The sequence below is a fragment of the Dermacentor silvarum genome, chromosome 8 (genome assembly GCF_013339745.2).
Source record: "Dermacentor silvarum isolate Dsil-2018 chromosome 8, BIME_Dsil_1.4, whole genome shotgun sequence".
Taxonomy (NCBI): Eukaryota; Metazoa; Arthropoda; class Arachnida; order Ixodida; family Ixodidae; genus Dermacentor; species Dermacentor silvarum.
The window spans coordinates 172,511,948-172,527,739 of record NC_051161.1 but is presented as its reverse complement, the minus strand read 5'-3'; the positions used below and the strand labels follow the sequence as shown (position 1 = coordinate 172,527,739).

The 15,792-nt window shown below is 48.8% G+C and overlaps 1 protein-coding gene across 1 annotated transcript in view; it reads right to left on the bottom strand.

Annotated features, from left to right (window-relative positions):
- Window positions 1-15,792, bottom strand: part of LOC119461848 (serine-protein kinase ATM) — a 754,892-nt gene that overhangs the window by 317,965 nt on the left and 421,135 nt on the right. Inside the window, exon 42 of the mRNA XM_037723219.2 lies at window positions 3,290-3,389. Coding sequence (XP_037579147.2) covers window positions 3,290-3,389 — 100 coding nt within the window. The remainder of the gene's footprint in view (window positions 1-3,289; window positions 3,390-15,792) is intronic.

Genomic DNA, 15,792 nt, shown 5'->3' with positions numbered 1-15,792 from the left:
GACGAATTTCCAACAAATATGTCTGGTTTCAAGAAAAGCTGTTCTCTGTTGCTTCCAGATCTTGAAAGCGCAACAAGAAGATCTACCAGCTGCTTCTGTTGCCTCATCTGGCATTTCTGAAGGTCAAGCAGTGCGTTCGTAACAGTTATAGTATCATTGTCCAGCGGCGCTACAGCTGGTTCAGTTTCACGAGCTGAGATGGGTCCTTTAAAGTAAGTTTTGGATTCGTCTTGTTCATTGCAGGCAGGAACGATACCTTTAGTGACGGGGTCGTTAGCGGTAAACACGGAGGCAATTGGAATGCTTCACAGAACATCAGGCATGGTGATGTTCTCCAGTGGCCCGACATGTTCTTTGTCACTTGCTTTGTAGCCCTCGATAGTGGTTCGTCCCTCGCTGAACGCAACGTTCATCTTCACAGGTTCCTGCTTTCGACTGCGCCAATGTAAAGATTTTACTAGGGTACTGTAGGTAGAACCCATTTATTACTACATTCTTCCGTCTCTCCTCCTCGCCGTCTTCTCTTCTCCATTACTACCCTGGCGATGTGGTTCGCCACACTACGTAAGTTTTAGGCCAGGCCAGGCAAATTTTTTCACAACCTCTTAGACTGCGAGAACGAAACTGTCCGTCACATTGCACTAGGTGATGTGACAATCACCAACAAAGAAGAAATAGCAAATGCATTCAACACACATTTCCAAAGCGTGTTCGTTAAATCTGCTGACCAGCACAAAGCCGTACCTGTACTGGAAGGAAGGAGTAACACGATTACTGTATCACTGGGAGGTGCTGTGGAGCTGCTATTTCAACTTGACCATAAAAAAGCCATGCAGACTCGATAACATCCCTGCTACCTTCTTTAAAAGGTATGCATAATTGTTGGCTATGCAGACTCGATAACATCCCTGCTACCTTCTTTAAAAGGTATGCATAATTGTTGGCTAAGTTTCTAGTGCATATATTTATTAAATCAGTTCATACAGGTTATATTCCAGAGGGTTGGCGAATTGCGCACCTTATTCTGCTGTTCAAAAAAGGTTGTTGACAACAAATATCTAATTATCATCTAATATCACTGCGGTGTATTTGTTGCAAATATATCGGTGCATACATAAACGAAGCAAAGATTTACTCAAGCACAAACCAAGATAATCTGAAAATAAAGGGGAAGCGGAATGCAACAATAATGAAACGCAGATCACTTTGGGGCCACAATAAATATGAGGTGGTGCGTGGAATCTGGAAAGGAGTAATGGTGCCAGCGCTAACGTTCGCAAATGGTATTCTGTGCTTAAAATCAGATATCTTGTCAGGGCTGGAAGTTAACCAAAGATCAGTTGGCTTTGGGAGCCCACGGTAAAACCATAAATGAGGCAGTGCAGGGTGACATGGGTTGGGCCTCTTTTGAAGTCAGAGAAGCACAGAGCAAAATTAGTTTTGAAGAAAGGCTCAGGAACATAGAAGAAAATAAATGGGCGCTAAAGTGCACAAGTATCTCTACATTAAAAGCGTGGATGCAGAATAGAGGAAGAGGTCAAGGAAGTTGGAAACCAAGTACAGGATAAACGAAACTGTAAATAGACAAGCAGGAGTCATCAGAACGAAAGTGAGAGAAACAGAGACAGTGAATTGGATGCAAAGAATGGAAACAAAAAATACAATGGAGGAGAAGAAGGAGAAGAAATAAGAAGGGAAATGTGTACGACAGCACTACAGGAAATGCCTTGCTATTTGAGGCTTGAGCCCGTTGCGTGAGGACAAAACATACCATAGCAAATATTCGGGACTAGGTGAGGCATCTGTATGCTGCAGCAAAGATATGGAGACCATTCAGCACACCTCAAAGAAATGGAGAACATACAACCAGCAAGACCCGTACGTAACGTACACCTTGTAGAAGCGCTTGGATTTAAAGTGGACGGAAGACTCAGTCGGTCAGCAGCCAAGATAAGCAAGAGACGTTTAGCAGAGATTGATACTACCGCATCCGTTACAGGCATAGGTAGCGGTAAAAGGTAGATAGAGAAATTTTGATGGAAAAAGTTTAAGGAGATGTATACAAAAATGCTAGAATGAAAATTATGTACAGCATACCTAATTACCTCAAGTGCGCTGCCCTTAAGACGATGACCTATGTCATTGCTCAAGAGGTTTTTTTTTTGTTTTGTTTTGTTTTATTCGGCCATAACAGGTACAAGGTTTGCCCACGAGGTAAGGCAAAAGGAGGGCTTGAACCCCCTGACTAAGCCTTACCTCACTGGGGCAGCTGAGATAGCGGAATTTGTAAGTTACAAAAGCAGTTTGTAAAACAGACATTTCATAACTACATACAAACAATCTTTTAAGCACACTGCAGAACACAAGTACCTTGTAAAATAACATTCAAATGAGTTAATACGTCACTAACATAAAAGTAACATATAAAGAATTTAATTATTACACCACTAATGCAACAACCAAGCATCCTTAACACCGAAGAATTCACTGTCGCATTAACATTTATACAACACATCTAGATCAGAAGATCAGTGTGATCGAATCACACAATGTCACCCTAATAGCTGTCCATTGCATAAGGATTCGGTGGATTTCAGGACAGCGTGGCTTACATGGAACGAGCTCGCCAACATGGAGGCAAAGGTGGCCCACATTATCGCCACACCAGTGTCCCTGCGATTTTGACAACAAGACACTAATGCCCTAGTGTACAGACTTCTGCGCGACAATACCGCAGTATATTGGGCCAGGTCATCGACGCCTTCACGAGCTAAACTGAGTGATGAAAATACGGATACCACGAAAAGGTGCAATGCAAGCTTACTGCACAGATTAGGGCTCTCTGAAGGCTCTCACAAAATTTTTGCATGAGAGGACAACAGACTTTGAAGAGCCTTGGACCGTGCAAGTTTCTCACCACCATCTTCATCCTCATAATCAATGTCTTCTCTATTCTTTCTTCCTGCACCCATTCCCCTTCCCCCAACGCCGAGTAGCAGGTCAGAACATAGATTCAGGCCGACCTCTCAGCTGTTCTCCTCATAATAAATATCTCTCTCTCAAGCAGGCTAGGTGACTACATGTCACCATCCCGTTTCAAAGGGGATGCCAATAAATCATCAGCAACGCAAACTGAGTTTACCAATAAACTACTTGACCACATGTACAAACAGAAGCAAGATTCCACTGTTTTCCAAGGCATACTGGGTGGTCACACCCTCAGAAAAATACCCAAGTGGGCACAAGCAGGCTCCAATTTTGCAGCCTGTGATAAAGAGAGGCAACTCACTTTGCATCCCGGCGGACCACCATGCGTTCCACAGCTGACATCATAACAGCTACAGATGACTGACAGCAGTAAACTAGGCCGCTGGTCAACTCGGTGCTCACTGCGTGAATAGTAGAAACTACCATCAACCACAGCAAAGAAAAATCTTGTGGCAATTATGAATGCTTCAACAGCACATACAATAGAAGGAAATGACCGGACAGATGTCCTGGGCTCTAGTTGCACTTGTTAAATACCTATACTGTATTTTCCGGGCTATAAGTCGCACTTATACAGCAACGGCAGTTTTTCTCGAAAAAAAAAAAATGTATATACAGTATAGATCACTTATAACGTAACCGCTTATAGCGCAGGACCGGATATAGTGCGGTCTTTTCTGACTCCCGTTAATTTTCCCCTAGCACTCCATGTATACACGTATCGCTTATAGTGCAGTTGCGGGAAACGAAATACCGGTTACAGTGCGGCTGCCTGGGAGTACGGAAGTCAGCGGAGACGGCGAACACTCCCCTCAAACGGGCGCCCCAAGGAGTGCTCGAGGAAGAAAGAGAGACGAAGTGGAGGAGAAGGGCACGTGGTGCGAACGAACAGCCAGTGGGGCTGAAAGCAGAATCTTGAGTGCGAGTCGTGAATTATCACGGCGCGCATAGCGAGCGAGGGCCACGAAACTGCCAACGCCGGCCGACGCTCACTTCACGATAACGGCAGTAAACGAAACTTCAGGGAGCGGGTGGCGCCGGCAAGGCACGGCGAAGGGGGCACGCGAAGACCGTGGAATGTGAGGGAGGAGGGCGGCAGGGAAGCGGATTTCGCTTTGGCAACTCCGCCGCTTCGGTGGCTCCCCTCGCCCTCCCTCGTAGCTCCCTCACTTTCAACTGCCACCATGCGCGACCGCCGCCGCTGCTCCAGCTGACCTGGGGCCAGCTCCCCGAAGTTTCGTTTTCTGCCGTTATCGGGAAGCGGGCATTTGCCAGTTTCGTTGGCCGGCCTGGGACAGCGCCGCTGCTTCCCTCTGTGCCGTAGCCGAGCGTGCAAGGTCAACACGTGACGATAAAGTAGAGGAAGCATAAAGGAGAAAGAAGGGTTCACTGCCATTTTCTACGCGTGGCTACGATAAAGTGGCTGAGACGTCGGCACGCACACGCATGTTCCGGCACAACGCAGAATCGTCGATCTTGCCATTTGAGAGAGGGTGAAATTTCCGCCACGTTTTTTCTTTCTTTAATTTTTTTTTGTTTTGTTCGCGCACAACATTGAGGGGTCTCTCCTAAGCTTTTACTCTATGGCGGTTCCGAAGCAATGCCAGTTGGAGGCGCCGCCGCGTGATTTGGTTCGAATTAATGATATTCGACTGTAAATTGAATGCAAACGTTCTAGCCACATTCCTCGACTGTCGCATACGCGTGGCGGCTCGGTGCACGTTTAGCATATGTGCGGGCCTTGAAAATTGTTGCTTTGGTTAAGGTGCGGTAGTGCTTATAGTGCGGATACTCGCGACTCCGGCGACTTATGTTATAAGCGGTCTACACTGTAAGTCGCACTGACGTATAAGATGCACCTGTTTGTTCGGCAAGCGATTTAAAATAATCAGTAATGTTTCACTCCGTGAACGTGGGTCACGCGCTAGCGTATGGGTGGCATGCCTATGTAATTGCGACAGCAATGATATGGACACTCCAGGCGCATTTCTACAGTCGTGGTCGCCACAATATTCGTTATAAGGTCCAAGGAAGATAACATCGTCCCCACACACCGTATGCTGTATGTGCAAGTGAAAGCATGCGACAGTGAGCCGAATCAGTCACAAGGGAAGAAATCGGGAAGGCAGCACGGGAGGGAGGGGGGGTGGCTTGTACTGTAGCAACTGTGTTGTAGCAACTGCGGCACGCACCATATCTTGAAAGTGATCTGCAGATACGACAACTTCGGGGTCAGTCAACTCGTGGTCGGCCTCCCGCTGCTTGCATTTCTGCTCCGTCCTTCTCACATGGCGCTCGGGAACTCGATCCCGAAAAGAACCCATGTACCTCGATAGCACGCACAGAACCCGTAGCAATTAAGTGGCAGAGGAGATCAACCCAGCGCGCTTTGGAGGCCATAGCCTGCCACCCGGTCTTGACAGCACCTCCCCCCCACCCCCCCAAAAAACGTATATAAGTCGCACTTTCTATAGGACGCATCGACAAAAAATTCAGAATAAAAATGCCACTTATACACCAGAAAATACAGTACATTTTTTTTACAGCATACACAACATACACCACACAGAGAACACGACACACATAAGTGCCGTAAAAAAGAATGTATAGGGTGTGTTTAGTTAAGAATGTCGGGGCATGTCCGCCATTCCCTTTCAATTTTGCCAAAAAAAAAATATTTTGCTGTCCAAGTCCCCAGGACCAAGAAAGCAATCTTAGCTATGTAAAAAAAATTTCGCCTTTGCCAGAAGAATTCATGTCTCCACCGAGTCAGAACCGGTTTCTGCGAACTCCACGAGAATGAGATTCCGACGAGATTCCAGAAACAGACTATCAAAGCTATGGGTCTGAAAAATTTTGGTGACATACTATGAACAGCGTGCATTACCAAAATGTTATTACCTCACAGTTCTGGTGTTGTTATGTTAAGAAAAAAGAATGTGCTGGTACGGCTCATTGTTCAATAATGCTCAACACTTGGATTTTCGTGCTCCGCATGTAAAAAGTCACCCATTATGAACATTTTCCACCGTGTTGCCACATATTAGGTAAACAAGTGTGCCAAATATTATTGCCGAGAGTGACATCAAACGCTAACCAAGAATGCTTAAGATAAAGGTGTCTTTAAAAATGTTACATTTGGAAAATCAATTTAAAAAAAGGCCATCTTCGATTTTCTTTCGATTCTTCAGAATTAAAGCCAAGCACGTGTGTTAACTGTAAAAACATGTTGCATTATTTTTGTGAGGTCCGAGGTCTAAAGCCAGAAATATGGCCAAATTGACGTTAACGCCTGAACTGCGGAAATGAGCAAGCATGTAGTAATAGTTGCCAGACCTATTATATTTCAGGCCATAAATAGGTTTCGTTGGGGTCAAGAAATGACAAACTGCCAATAAACAACGGGGAGTTGATTTTGAAGTGCAAATTATTACCATGTTTTTTTACACGCAAATCACAAAAACTACAACATGGGTCCCAGTTGCTCAGTCGCACACTTCGCAGGGCCAACTTTAAACATCTTGTGCATATGCCACAAAAAGCAGGAGGCCAGAGCAGATTCAACACCAGATCTTTATCGCTGCCCACGGCATGGCGGTAATCTGATTACGCAGATGGGGCACGACAGTAAAGGCGGCACTACTGCAACCCCACCCGGTGGTCCGCGCTGTAGGAAAGCAAAAATGAAAAAAAAAAAAAATAATAAACACAACAGCTACTATGCTTCAGAAAGGTCTAAGTCCCAACAGAATGGCCCCCTTTCAATCTCGTTCCTTGTACATTACCCGGCAGTCCTCTACTGAACAACCTATGTGAGTATACGTGCGTGTCTTGTACTCCCCAGAGATTGATGGCCGAGTGGTACAGCTCGAAGCGAGCGTTTTGCACCGATCATTTGAACTGGCATAATGCAAAGACATTTAATTACAAAGGTGACAATAGTTGGAGATCCGTCAAGAAGCAGTGAACAAAAAGCACAAACTCTCTCGCAATCACAGCAAGGGTCGTGTCATGACTCAGATGCCGATGGCACACGAGAACGAAGTAGAAGAAGATCCCGGAGCGTTCGAAACCGTGCGAGCGCTTGAGGCACGCAAACCGACGTGTAATCCGCGAGGGAGAAGCAACGAAGCAGCATTATCGACGTGGCTCTTGGACTGGAAGGTCGCTTCATCAGCTACGCTCTGACGATGGGAGTGCGGAGAGCCCGGCCACGAAGCTCGTGACGCTGGCAAGGCCCAGGCGTCGCTGTATACCTCGGAGACGTCCCGGCGAGGCTCCTGGGACCGGCTGCTGCTGCTCACGGTGGTTCCGGTCTGCTTTGCAAGAACCCCACCTCCTCAGCCGAGCCAGATCAACCGATAATCGTCGGGACACCAGGTGCCCCCGCAGATAGACGGAGGGCGAAGAACGCTTCGTTAAGCCTAACCGAGGAGTTGACACGTCGGCGGCGGCTACTGGGGCACCAGCCACGTACTCGGTCAGGTCGATGGAACCACGAGTCGTCAGCACTTACGGCATCAGTGAAAGCCCGAACGAATCTGACATAGACTCGACGAGAAAAGCTTCAAACCGACGGTCTGTAAGAACCCGCATTTCTGCATTGCGGCGCAGTTAGGCCGAGTCTAGGGTGGCCAGACTTTGAAGTGAGTCAGGGCTAAGACTGACTTAGAGACCTTAAGACGAAGCTAGGCTCCGAAACAGAGTGTATAGCCGTTCCTGTTTACATGAGCATTTTTTGGTAGGTTTGCATTTAGTCCGAGTTTTGTACTTAGTATTGCGTGAGCATTTTTGTTGAGTTAAGTCTTTAGTTTTGTGTGCCTTACGCTTTTCCCGATCTTGTTCATATTAAATCCTTGTTTGCTGTGCTGCCAGTCATATCTCTTCTCCATCGCGAGTAACACCTGCATGCAACCCTTCTGCACCCAAGTAGCAGTGACAAATTGGCAAGCCTGCCAAGACACGGGTCAGGCTACGATCCAGGACGTAATTCCGGCCCAGCCAATGATACCTGAGAGTCGCAGAGATGGAGTTGGAGCCGTTGGCAGCAGTAGCATAGGATTTGAACATGACTAAGGAGGAGGCAATGTCGTTCTTTGAATATGCTCGGAAAGAACGGGATAAGCAGCAGCAACAAGCACACAAAAGTCATGAGCGTGAGAAGAAAATTTTAAGAGTTGAAGTTAAAGTTGGCAGAGATGAAGGTTGGGTCTCGCGAGCGGTCGAATCCCCCCAGGACGGCGTCATCCGACTTGACTTCACCCAGGCCAAAACAGATTTGCCCCAGGAAATTGATGGCTCCGTTTGATGAGCGTAGAGATGATTTAGATGCGTATTTGCATCGCTTTGAGAGAATAGTAGTCGGGCAAGGCTGGGCAAGGAATGAGTGGGCTAGCGCCTTAAGCCTGTGTCTAGTAGGTGAGGCTTTAAGTATGTTTGGACGGATGCCCGCTAAAGAGAGTCTAGACAATGATAAGGTGAAGAACACTTTATTGCAAAGATTCCGGCTAACCGCTGAGGGTTTCCGAGAAAAGTTCAGGTCATGTGAGCCGGAAGACGCGGCACCGGAAAACAGTTTGCATGTAGATTGACCAACTACTTTGAAAGAAGGATAGTGTTGTCAGAGGCCAACAAGACATATAAAGGGGTGCGGGACAAGGTCGTAGGAGAACAATTTCTCGCCAGGTGCAGCGACCGTTTGGCGATATTCCTCAAGGAGAGGAAAATAAAAACAGTAGAGGAGATGGCTGTGCAATAAGATCAGTTTGTAGAGGCGCAGGGACTAAGAAATTTAGGAAAGATTGACAAGGACACGCTGATCGGTAGGGGAGACGAGGAATCGGGGTCCAATGAACAGGCAAGGGACACCACAAAGATGTTTCCTTTCTAGCCGGCTGGGACATGTAGCAATGAACTGCCTGGTGAGGGATAATCGACGTGGTCCACCAGTGGTTTGCCAGCTGTGTCAAAAGAGAGGTCATAGGGTGGACGAATGCAGATCAAGATACGTGGACAAACGCAGACAGAATGTGGGGGCAGACTCCCTGCGTAGTGCAATTGAGAATTGAAACTGTGGAACATAACGTGGACTGGGATAAGGTAAATACATAGGTGTGGTGAATAAAGTGAACTAACGCGGTGAACAGTGCATCTGGCGAATTGTGCGGAACAGTGTGGTGTTGTGCGTCAAGACTTCACATAAACCAGCATCAATGTTACTACGAAGAGTCACAGTCATCACCCGAAGGCCCCCCCAAAGATCGGGGGGGGGGGGGGAGGTGACTTACGTTATAAGCGGTCTACACTGTTTATGATGGTAAAAAGAGTAGGGTTACAATATAAACTAAAGCAATGTGTCGTAGCGCAAAGTAACAAACTGCTGCTGTGAAAGAAGGAATGAAAGAAAAAAAAAAAAAAACGCAGGACATGACAAAAACGATCCAAAAAAACAACAACAAAAATAACTACGCCAAGTCGTCAACGTAGTAAAGTCACTCGATGGTCGAGTCACAGCACAAAAAATATGGTTTGAGTCTTTCATTAAAACATCAATGACCTCAGTTCGATGAAGCTGACGGGAGTTTCTTGAGGTGCCTTCCGGGAAAACCTCGTAGGTAACGTCGCTGAGTCACCGTACAGCCTTTTAGGGACTGAAGTAGCGACGCAGTAACTTTTATGATCAGCCGCGCTGTCGGATGGGCGTCGAAACCCACACTTCATCGCCAGAATTGAGGCAACCTCTCGGTGGCGAAGGTTGTAGCGGCGTGCGTCGATGGTTTGACGACACTGAATACAGTATCGCGCGAGTTAATGGGCCACCTCGGCGTGCTGGGCGAACATGGCAGCATTCTTGTGAAACTCTCTTAAGTTATCAGGAGGAAATATGGTGTCTAGCACTGTGGTGACCTTTCGACCGTGGACTACGCGAAAAGGGGTGAATCCTGTACTTGAACTGCAGTATTGTATGCAAAAGTGACGTAAGGAAATCCCAGTTCTTGTGGTCAATGGCGACATACGTTGAGAGTATATGCGCGATCGTCTTGTTCAGGCGTTCAGTCAGCCCATTTGTTCGGGGGTGGTAAGCCGTTGTTTTGCTATGTGCAGTGCCACTTAGCCTCCAGACTTTTTTTAGCATCTCTGCGGTAAAAGCTGTCCAGCGAACATTAATGACGACCACTGGCGCTCCGTGACGGAGGACAATGCTGTGCATGAAAAAATGGGCGATGTCTGCTGCGATAGCTTTTGGGAGTGCCTTTGTTTCACAGTACCGTAATAGGTAATCGGTTGTAGGGTGTGATGTGTTTTGTCACCGATCTCGGGGGCGTGCAGGTGTTATGAGAGATGGAGAGGGAAGACGCATGGCAACACAGCAAGCAGGTTTTAATTACACGCAAACTCGAAACTCGACATAAAGCTCACTCAAACTAACACACACTGAATGAAAAACTACCAACAAATACACAACTTAATAAAGCAATAAACATGCCCTAAATTCCTATCCACGATAGTTCTGGGCGATTCTCTACATCAAAGTCTGGCATCACTGGTCTACTGTCGTGGCGATGCAAGAAAGACGTTCTTACGGAATTCGGCCTCGTTGCTCGTCTTCTCCCGGTGGGGATCTCGTTGGACCTTTCTTAATGCCGTTGCCTCCGTCGACCGTCGTATAGTCGTTGCTGCCTTGCGGTCGGTCCTTCAACTCGCTCTTCTCGGGAGCCTGGGTAACCCGGTTGCTGTTGCTGACGTGGCCGGGAGAGGTGACGGGTTAGGCCTAGCGACGTGCTCGGCCGCCGCTTCTGTCCAGCTTCTTTCCCGAGTGCCGACGTGGCGTTCCGGGGATCATCGAACGTGCCGGTCTGCCGTGGAAGAGGGGTCCTCTCTGGGGTGCCCGGTCCTGCCGTGAGAGGCTGCAGCCAGTCCAGGAGCCTCACTCGAACTTGCCGAGGTCGACGGCCACACCTTGGACGGCCAACGTCACGGACACGGCCAGACCCCCAAGTCTCCCGTCGCCAGAGCGGAGCTGGCGATGCGACCTTCCTGGCCCGGAGCCACGTCGATAATGCTCGCTCAGCCTTGCTTCTCCCCCGATGACAGCTCGGATCACGCGCCTCGCGCGCTCGCGCCGTTCGGAACGCTTCGATCACATCGTCGTTGTCTTCTTTTATTTCGCCTCCGGCCTCTTACTCATGACATAGGGATGGGCGAATATTCGGTATTGTCGAATATTCGATCGAATTATTCGATATTCATTATTCGCTTCGAATCGAATTCAGGTATTCGATATTTTTTAATTATTCGGCACTCTCAAATAAGCAGCCAGAAGCCACAGACGGCCGGTACAAAAACACATCCTGAAGGCTATGCTTTACGTCATGGCTGCCATACATTGTGCGGTCTCACACGTGCTCTTGGGAGCAAGGAACGACAACTTAGTACAGTATAGACCACTTATAACGTAACCGGTTATAGTGCAGGACCGGATATAGTGTGGTCTTTTCAGAATCCCGTTAATTTTTCTCCCATAGCATTCCATGTATACACGTATCGCTTATAGAGCAGTTGCGGGAAACGAAATACCGGTTACAGTGCGGCTGCCTGGGAATATGGAAGTCAGCAGAGACAGCGAACGCTCCCCTCAAACGGGCGCCCCAAGGAGTGCTCAAGGAAGAAAGAGAGACGAAGTGGAGGAGAAGGGCACGTGGTGCGAACGAACAGCCAGTGAGGCTGAAACCAAAATCTTGAGTGCGAGTCGTGAATTATCACGGCGCGCATAGTGAGCGAGGGCCACGAAACTGCCAACGCCGGGCGACGCTCACTTCACGATAACGGCAGTAAACGAAACTTCAGGGAGCGGGTGGCGCCGGCAAGGCACGGCGAAGGGCGCACGCGGAGACCGTGGAATGTGAGGGAGGAGGGCAGAAGGGAAGCGGATTTCACCTCGGCAGCTCCGCCGCTTCGGTGGCTCCGGAGCGCTCGCTCTCCCTCGCAGCTCCCTCACTATCGACTGTCACCGTGCGCGCCTGCCGCCGTGCAGGCGCCGCCGCTACAGCCGGCCCGACGCCAGCTCCCCGAAGTTCCGTTTTCTGCCGTTATTGGGAAGCGGGCGTTTGCCCGCGTGGGCAGTTTCGTTGGCCGGCCTGGAACAGCGCCGCTGCTTCCCTCTGCGCCGTAGCCGCAGCGTGCAAGGTCAACACGTGACTGAAAGTAGAGGAAGCATAAAAGAGAAAGAAGGGTTCACTGCCATTTTCCACGCGTGGCTACGGTAGCGTGGCTGAAACGTCGGCATGTACACGCATGTTCCGGCGCAACGCAGAATCAGCAACCTTGCCATTTGAGAGAGGGTGAAATTTCTGCCGCGTTTTTTTTTTTTTTTTTTGTTCGCGTGCGACATTGAGGAGTCTCTCCTAAGCCTCCAGAGCAATGCCGGTCGGAGGCGCCGCCGCGTGATTTGGTTCGAATTAACAAGATTCGACTATAAATTGAATGCAAACGTTCTAGCTGCATTCCTCAACTGTTGCACACACGTGGCTGCTCGGTGCACATGTTTTGCATATGTGCGGGCCTTGAAAATTGTTGCTTTGGTTATAGTGCGGTACTGCTTATAGTGCGCATATTCGCGACTCCGGCGACTAACGTTATAAGCGGTCTACACTGTGGTGCAAACAATCCAAAGGGCATTTATTGCACCTTTCATACACTAATGCATGCTAGCCGAATTACTACCCATAGAACATTCACATGGGCGCACGACAAATCAAGGAAGTCCGACTCACCGCGACCGGATAGCGAGCGAATATGTTCGCCCCATGCTATGACACCATTGCCTAGTCGTTCGCGTATAGGGTAACGCGAACGGTGGCATGTTCGAACGATCTGTGTTCGTCCAGTCTCGCAAGGCGTGGATCAGTGCACGTGCGGGATGTCCGCATCACTCACCGACTCCAACCCGAAGAGGAACAGTCTTCTCGCTTTTGCACCCGCGGCTCAATACCCACGTCAGCCACATTCCTAAAAAGCTACATAGTCGCCATCCATGATCACATAGATAGCGATCGCGATTTCGTCTACAGTTGTCCCAACAAACGGTAGTTTTGTTCTGACTCGGTGCGTGCGTCGGCCGCGTGCCTTAAGCACCACAAAGTCGCCGTTCATAACCGCGTCGATAGTGGCCTCAGTTTCCTCTACAGCGGTTGCGACAAACAGTTGCCTATATTTTATGTCCACTGCAGGACGATGGCCTCTCCCTGCGATCTCCAATTACCCCTGTCTTGCGCTTGCCGATTCCAATTTGCGCCTGCAAATTTCATAACTTCATCAACCCACCTAGTTTTGTGCCATTCATAACTGCGCTTCCTTTCTCTTGATATCCATTCTGTAATTCTAATGGTCCACCGGTTATCCATCCTACACATTACATGGCCTGCCCAGCTCCATTTCTTCAGCTTAATGTTAACTAGAATATCTGTTATCCCCGTTTGTTCTCTGATCCACACCACTCTCTTCCTGTCTCTTAATGTTAGGCCTAACATTTTTCGTTCCATCACTTTTCCATTTTTCTATTGGTAACCATTTATTATGAGCAAGTGAACAATGCATATACATAGGTGTTATTATTGACAGTAACCTAAAATTTCAGCGTCATATAACTCATATAAAAAAATGATCACATGGAATACGAATTCTCATTAGGGCACGTCCATTCTTTTGCCGACCTGTGTTGCTCTCACTCTATTTCGCATTTGTACACTCTAATATTAGTTACTGCATAACCTCCTGGGGTAACACGTACACTACTCACCAAAAACCTCTACAAACTATCCAGAACCACGCCATTAGAATAATGACGTCAAGTCCCCACACCACCAATGGTAAACTTACTACAAGAAAATGACATTTTTGGCCAAGGCATCCAGACAAATTTTTCAGTGACGATAATCAGCATAGGGCGTATGATGGTCGGTAATTACAGTAAAGTGTTGCCCATAAAGGTATAGTTGAAACTTTTGTACGGCCCAAACTGCTGCGAGATATCCCTACTCGGTTATAGAATAGTTCTGTTCTGCTGCTGTAAGAGTGCGACTGGCATACGTAACAACTCTCTCTCGAGAGGTGCTCTCACTCTGTAGAAAAAGAGCACCAACTCCAAGGCCACTACCGTCGGTGTGTTCTCATCAAAGTGACGGAGGGCTGGTTCTGATGTTAACGCATGTTTGAGGCCTTGGAAAGCAAACTCACAATCGTCTCACAGAAGCGCAGGCCATGTGCACAGGCGCCATCGCCACACTTTCTCCTCTCCCCTAACCGTCTTCATTGCTGCACCGGTGTTGCAACACTCTTTCCCCCTTTCCCCACGAATGCACGTGGCGTTATAACCACAGAAGACAGGCCACATACACAGGCGCCGTCGCAACACTCTCTCCTCTCCCCTAACCGTCTTCATTGCTGCAGCACTGTTGCAACACTCTTTCCCCCTTTCCCCACGAATGCACGTGGCGTTATAACCACAGAAGACAGGCCACGTACACAGGCGCCGTCGCCACACTCTCTCCTCTCCCCTAACCGTCTTCATTGCTGCAGCGCTGTTGCAACACTCTTTCCCCCTTTCCCCACGAATGCACATGGCGTTATAACCACAGAAGACAGGCCACGTACACAGGCGTCGTCGCAACACTCTCTCCTCTCCCCTAACCGTCTTCATTGCTGCAGCACTGTTGCAACACTCTTTCCCCTTTCCCCACGAATGCATGTGGCGTTATAACCACAGAAGACAGGGCACGTACACAGGCGCCGTCACCACACTCTCTCCTCTCCCCTAACCGTCTTCATTGCTGCAGCGCTGTTGCAACACTCTTTCCCCCTTTCCCCACGAATGCACGTGGCGTTATAACCACAGAAGACAGGCCACGTACACAGGCGCCGTCGCAACACTCTCTCCTCTCCCCTAACCGTCTTCATTGCTGCAGCACTGTTGCAACACTCTTTCCCCCTTTCCCCACGAATGCACGTGGTGTTATAACCACAGAAGACAGGCCACGTACACAGGCGCCGTCACCACACTCTCTCCTCTCCCCTAACCGTCTTCATTGATGCAGCGCTGTTGCAACACTCTTTCCCCCTTTCCCCACGAATGCACGTGGCGTTATAACCACAAAAGACAGGCCACGTACACAGGCGCCGTCACCACACTCTCTCCTCTCCCCTAACCGTCTTCATTGCTGCAGCACTGTTGCAACACTCTTTCCCCCTTTCCCCATGAATGCATGTGGCGTTATAACCACAGAAGACAGGCCACGTACACAGGCGCCGTCACCACACTCTCTCCTCTCCCCTAACCGTCTTCATTGCTGCAGCGCTGTTGCAACACTCTTTCCCCCTTTCCCCACGAATGCACGTGGCGTTATAACCACAGAAGACAGGCCACGTACACAGGCGCCGTCGCAACACTCTCTCCTCTCCCCTAACCGTCTTCATTGCTGCAGCACTGTTGCAACACTCTTTCCCCCTTTCCCCACGAATGCACGTGGTGTTATAACCACAGAAGACAGGCCACGTACACAGGCGCCGTCACCACACTCTCTCCTCTCCCCTAACCGTCTTCATTGATGCAGCGCTGTTGCAACACTCTTTCCCCCTTTCCCCACGAATGCACGTGGCGTTATAACCACAAAAGACAGGCCACGTACACAGGCGCCGTCACCACACTCTCTCCTCTCCCCTAACCGTCTTCATTGCTGCAGCACTGTTGCAACACTCTTTCCCCCTTTCCCCACGAATGCATGTGGCGTTATAACCACAGAAGACAGG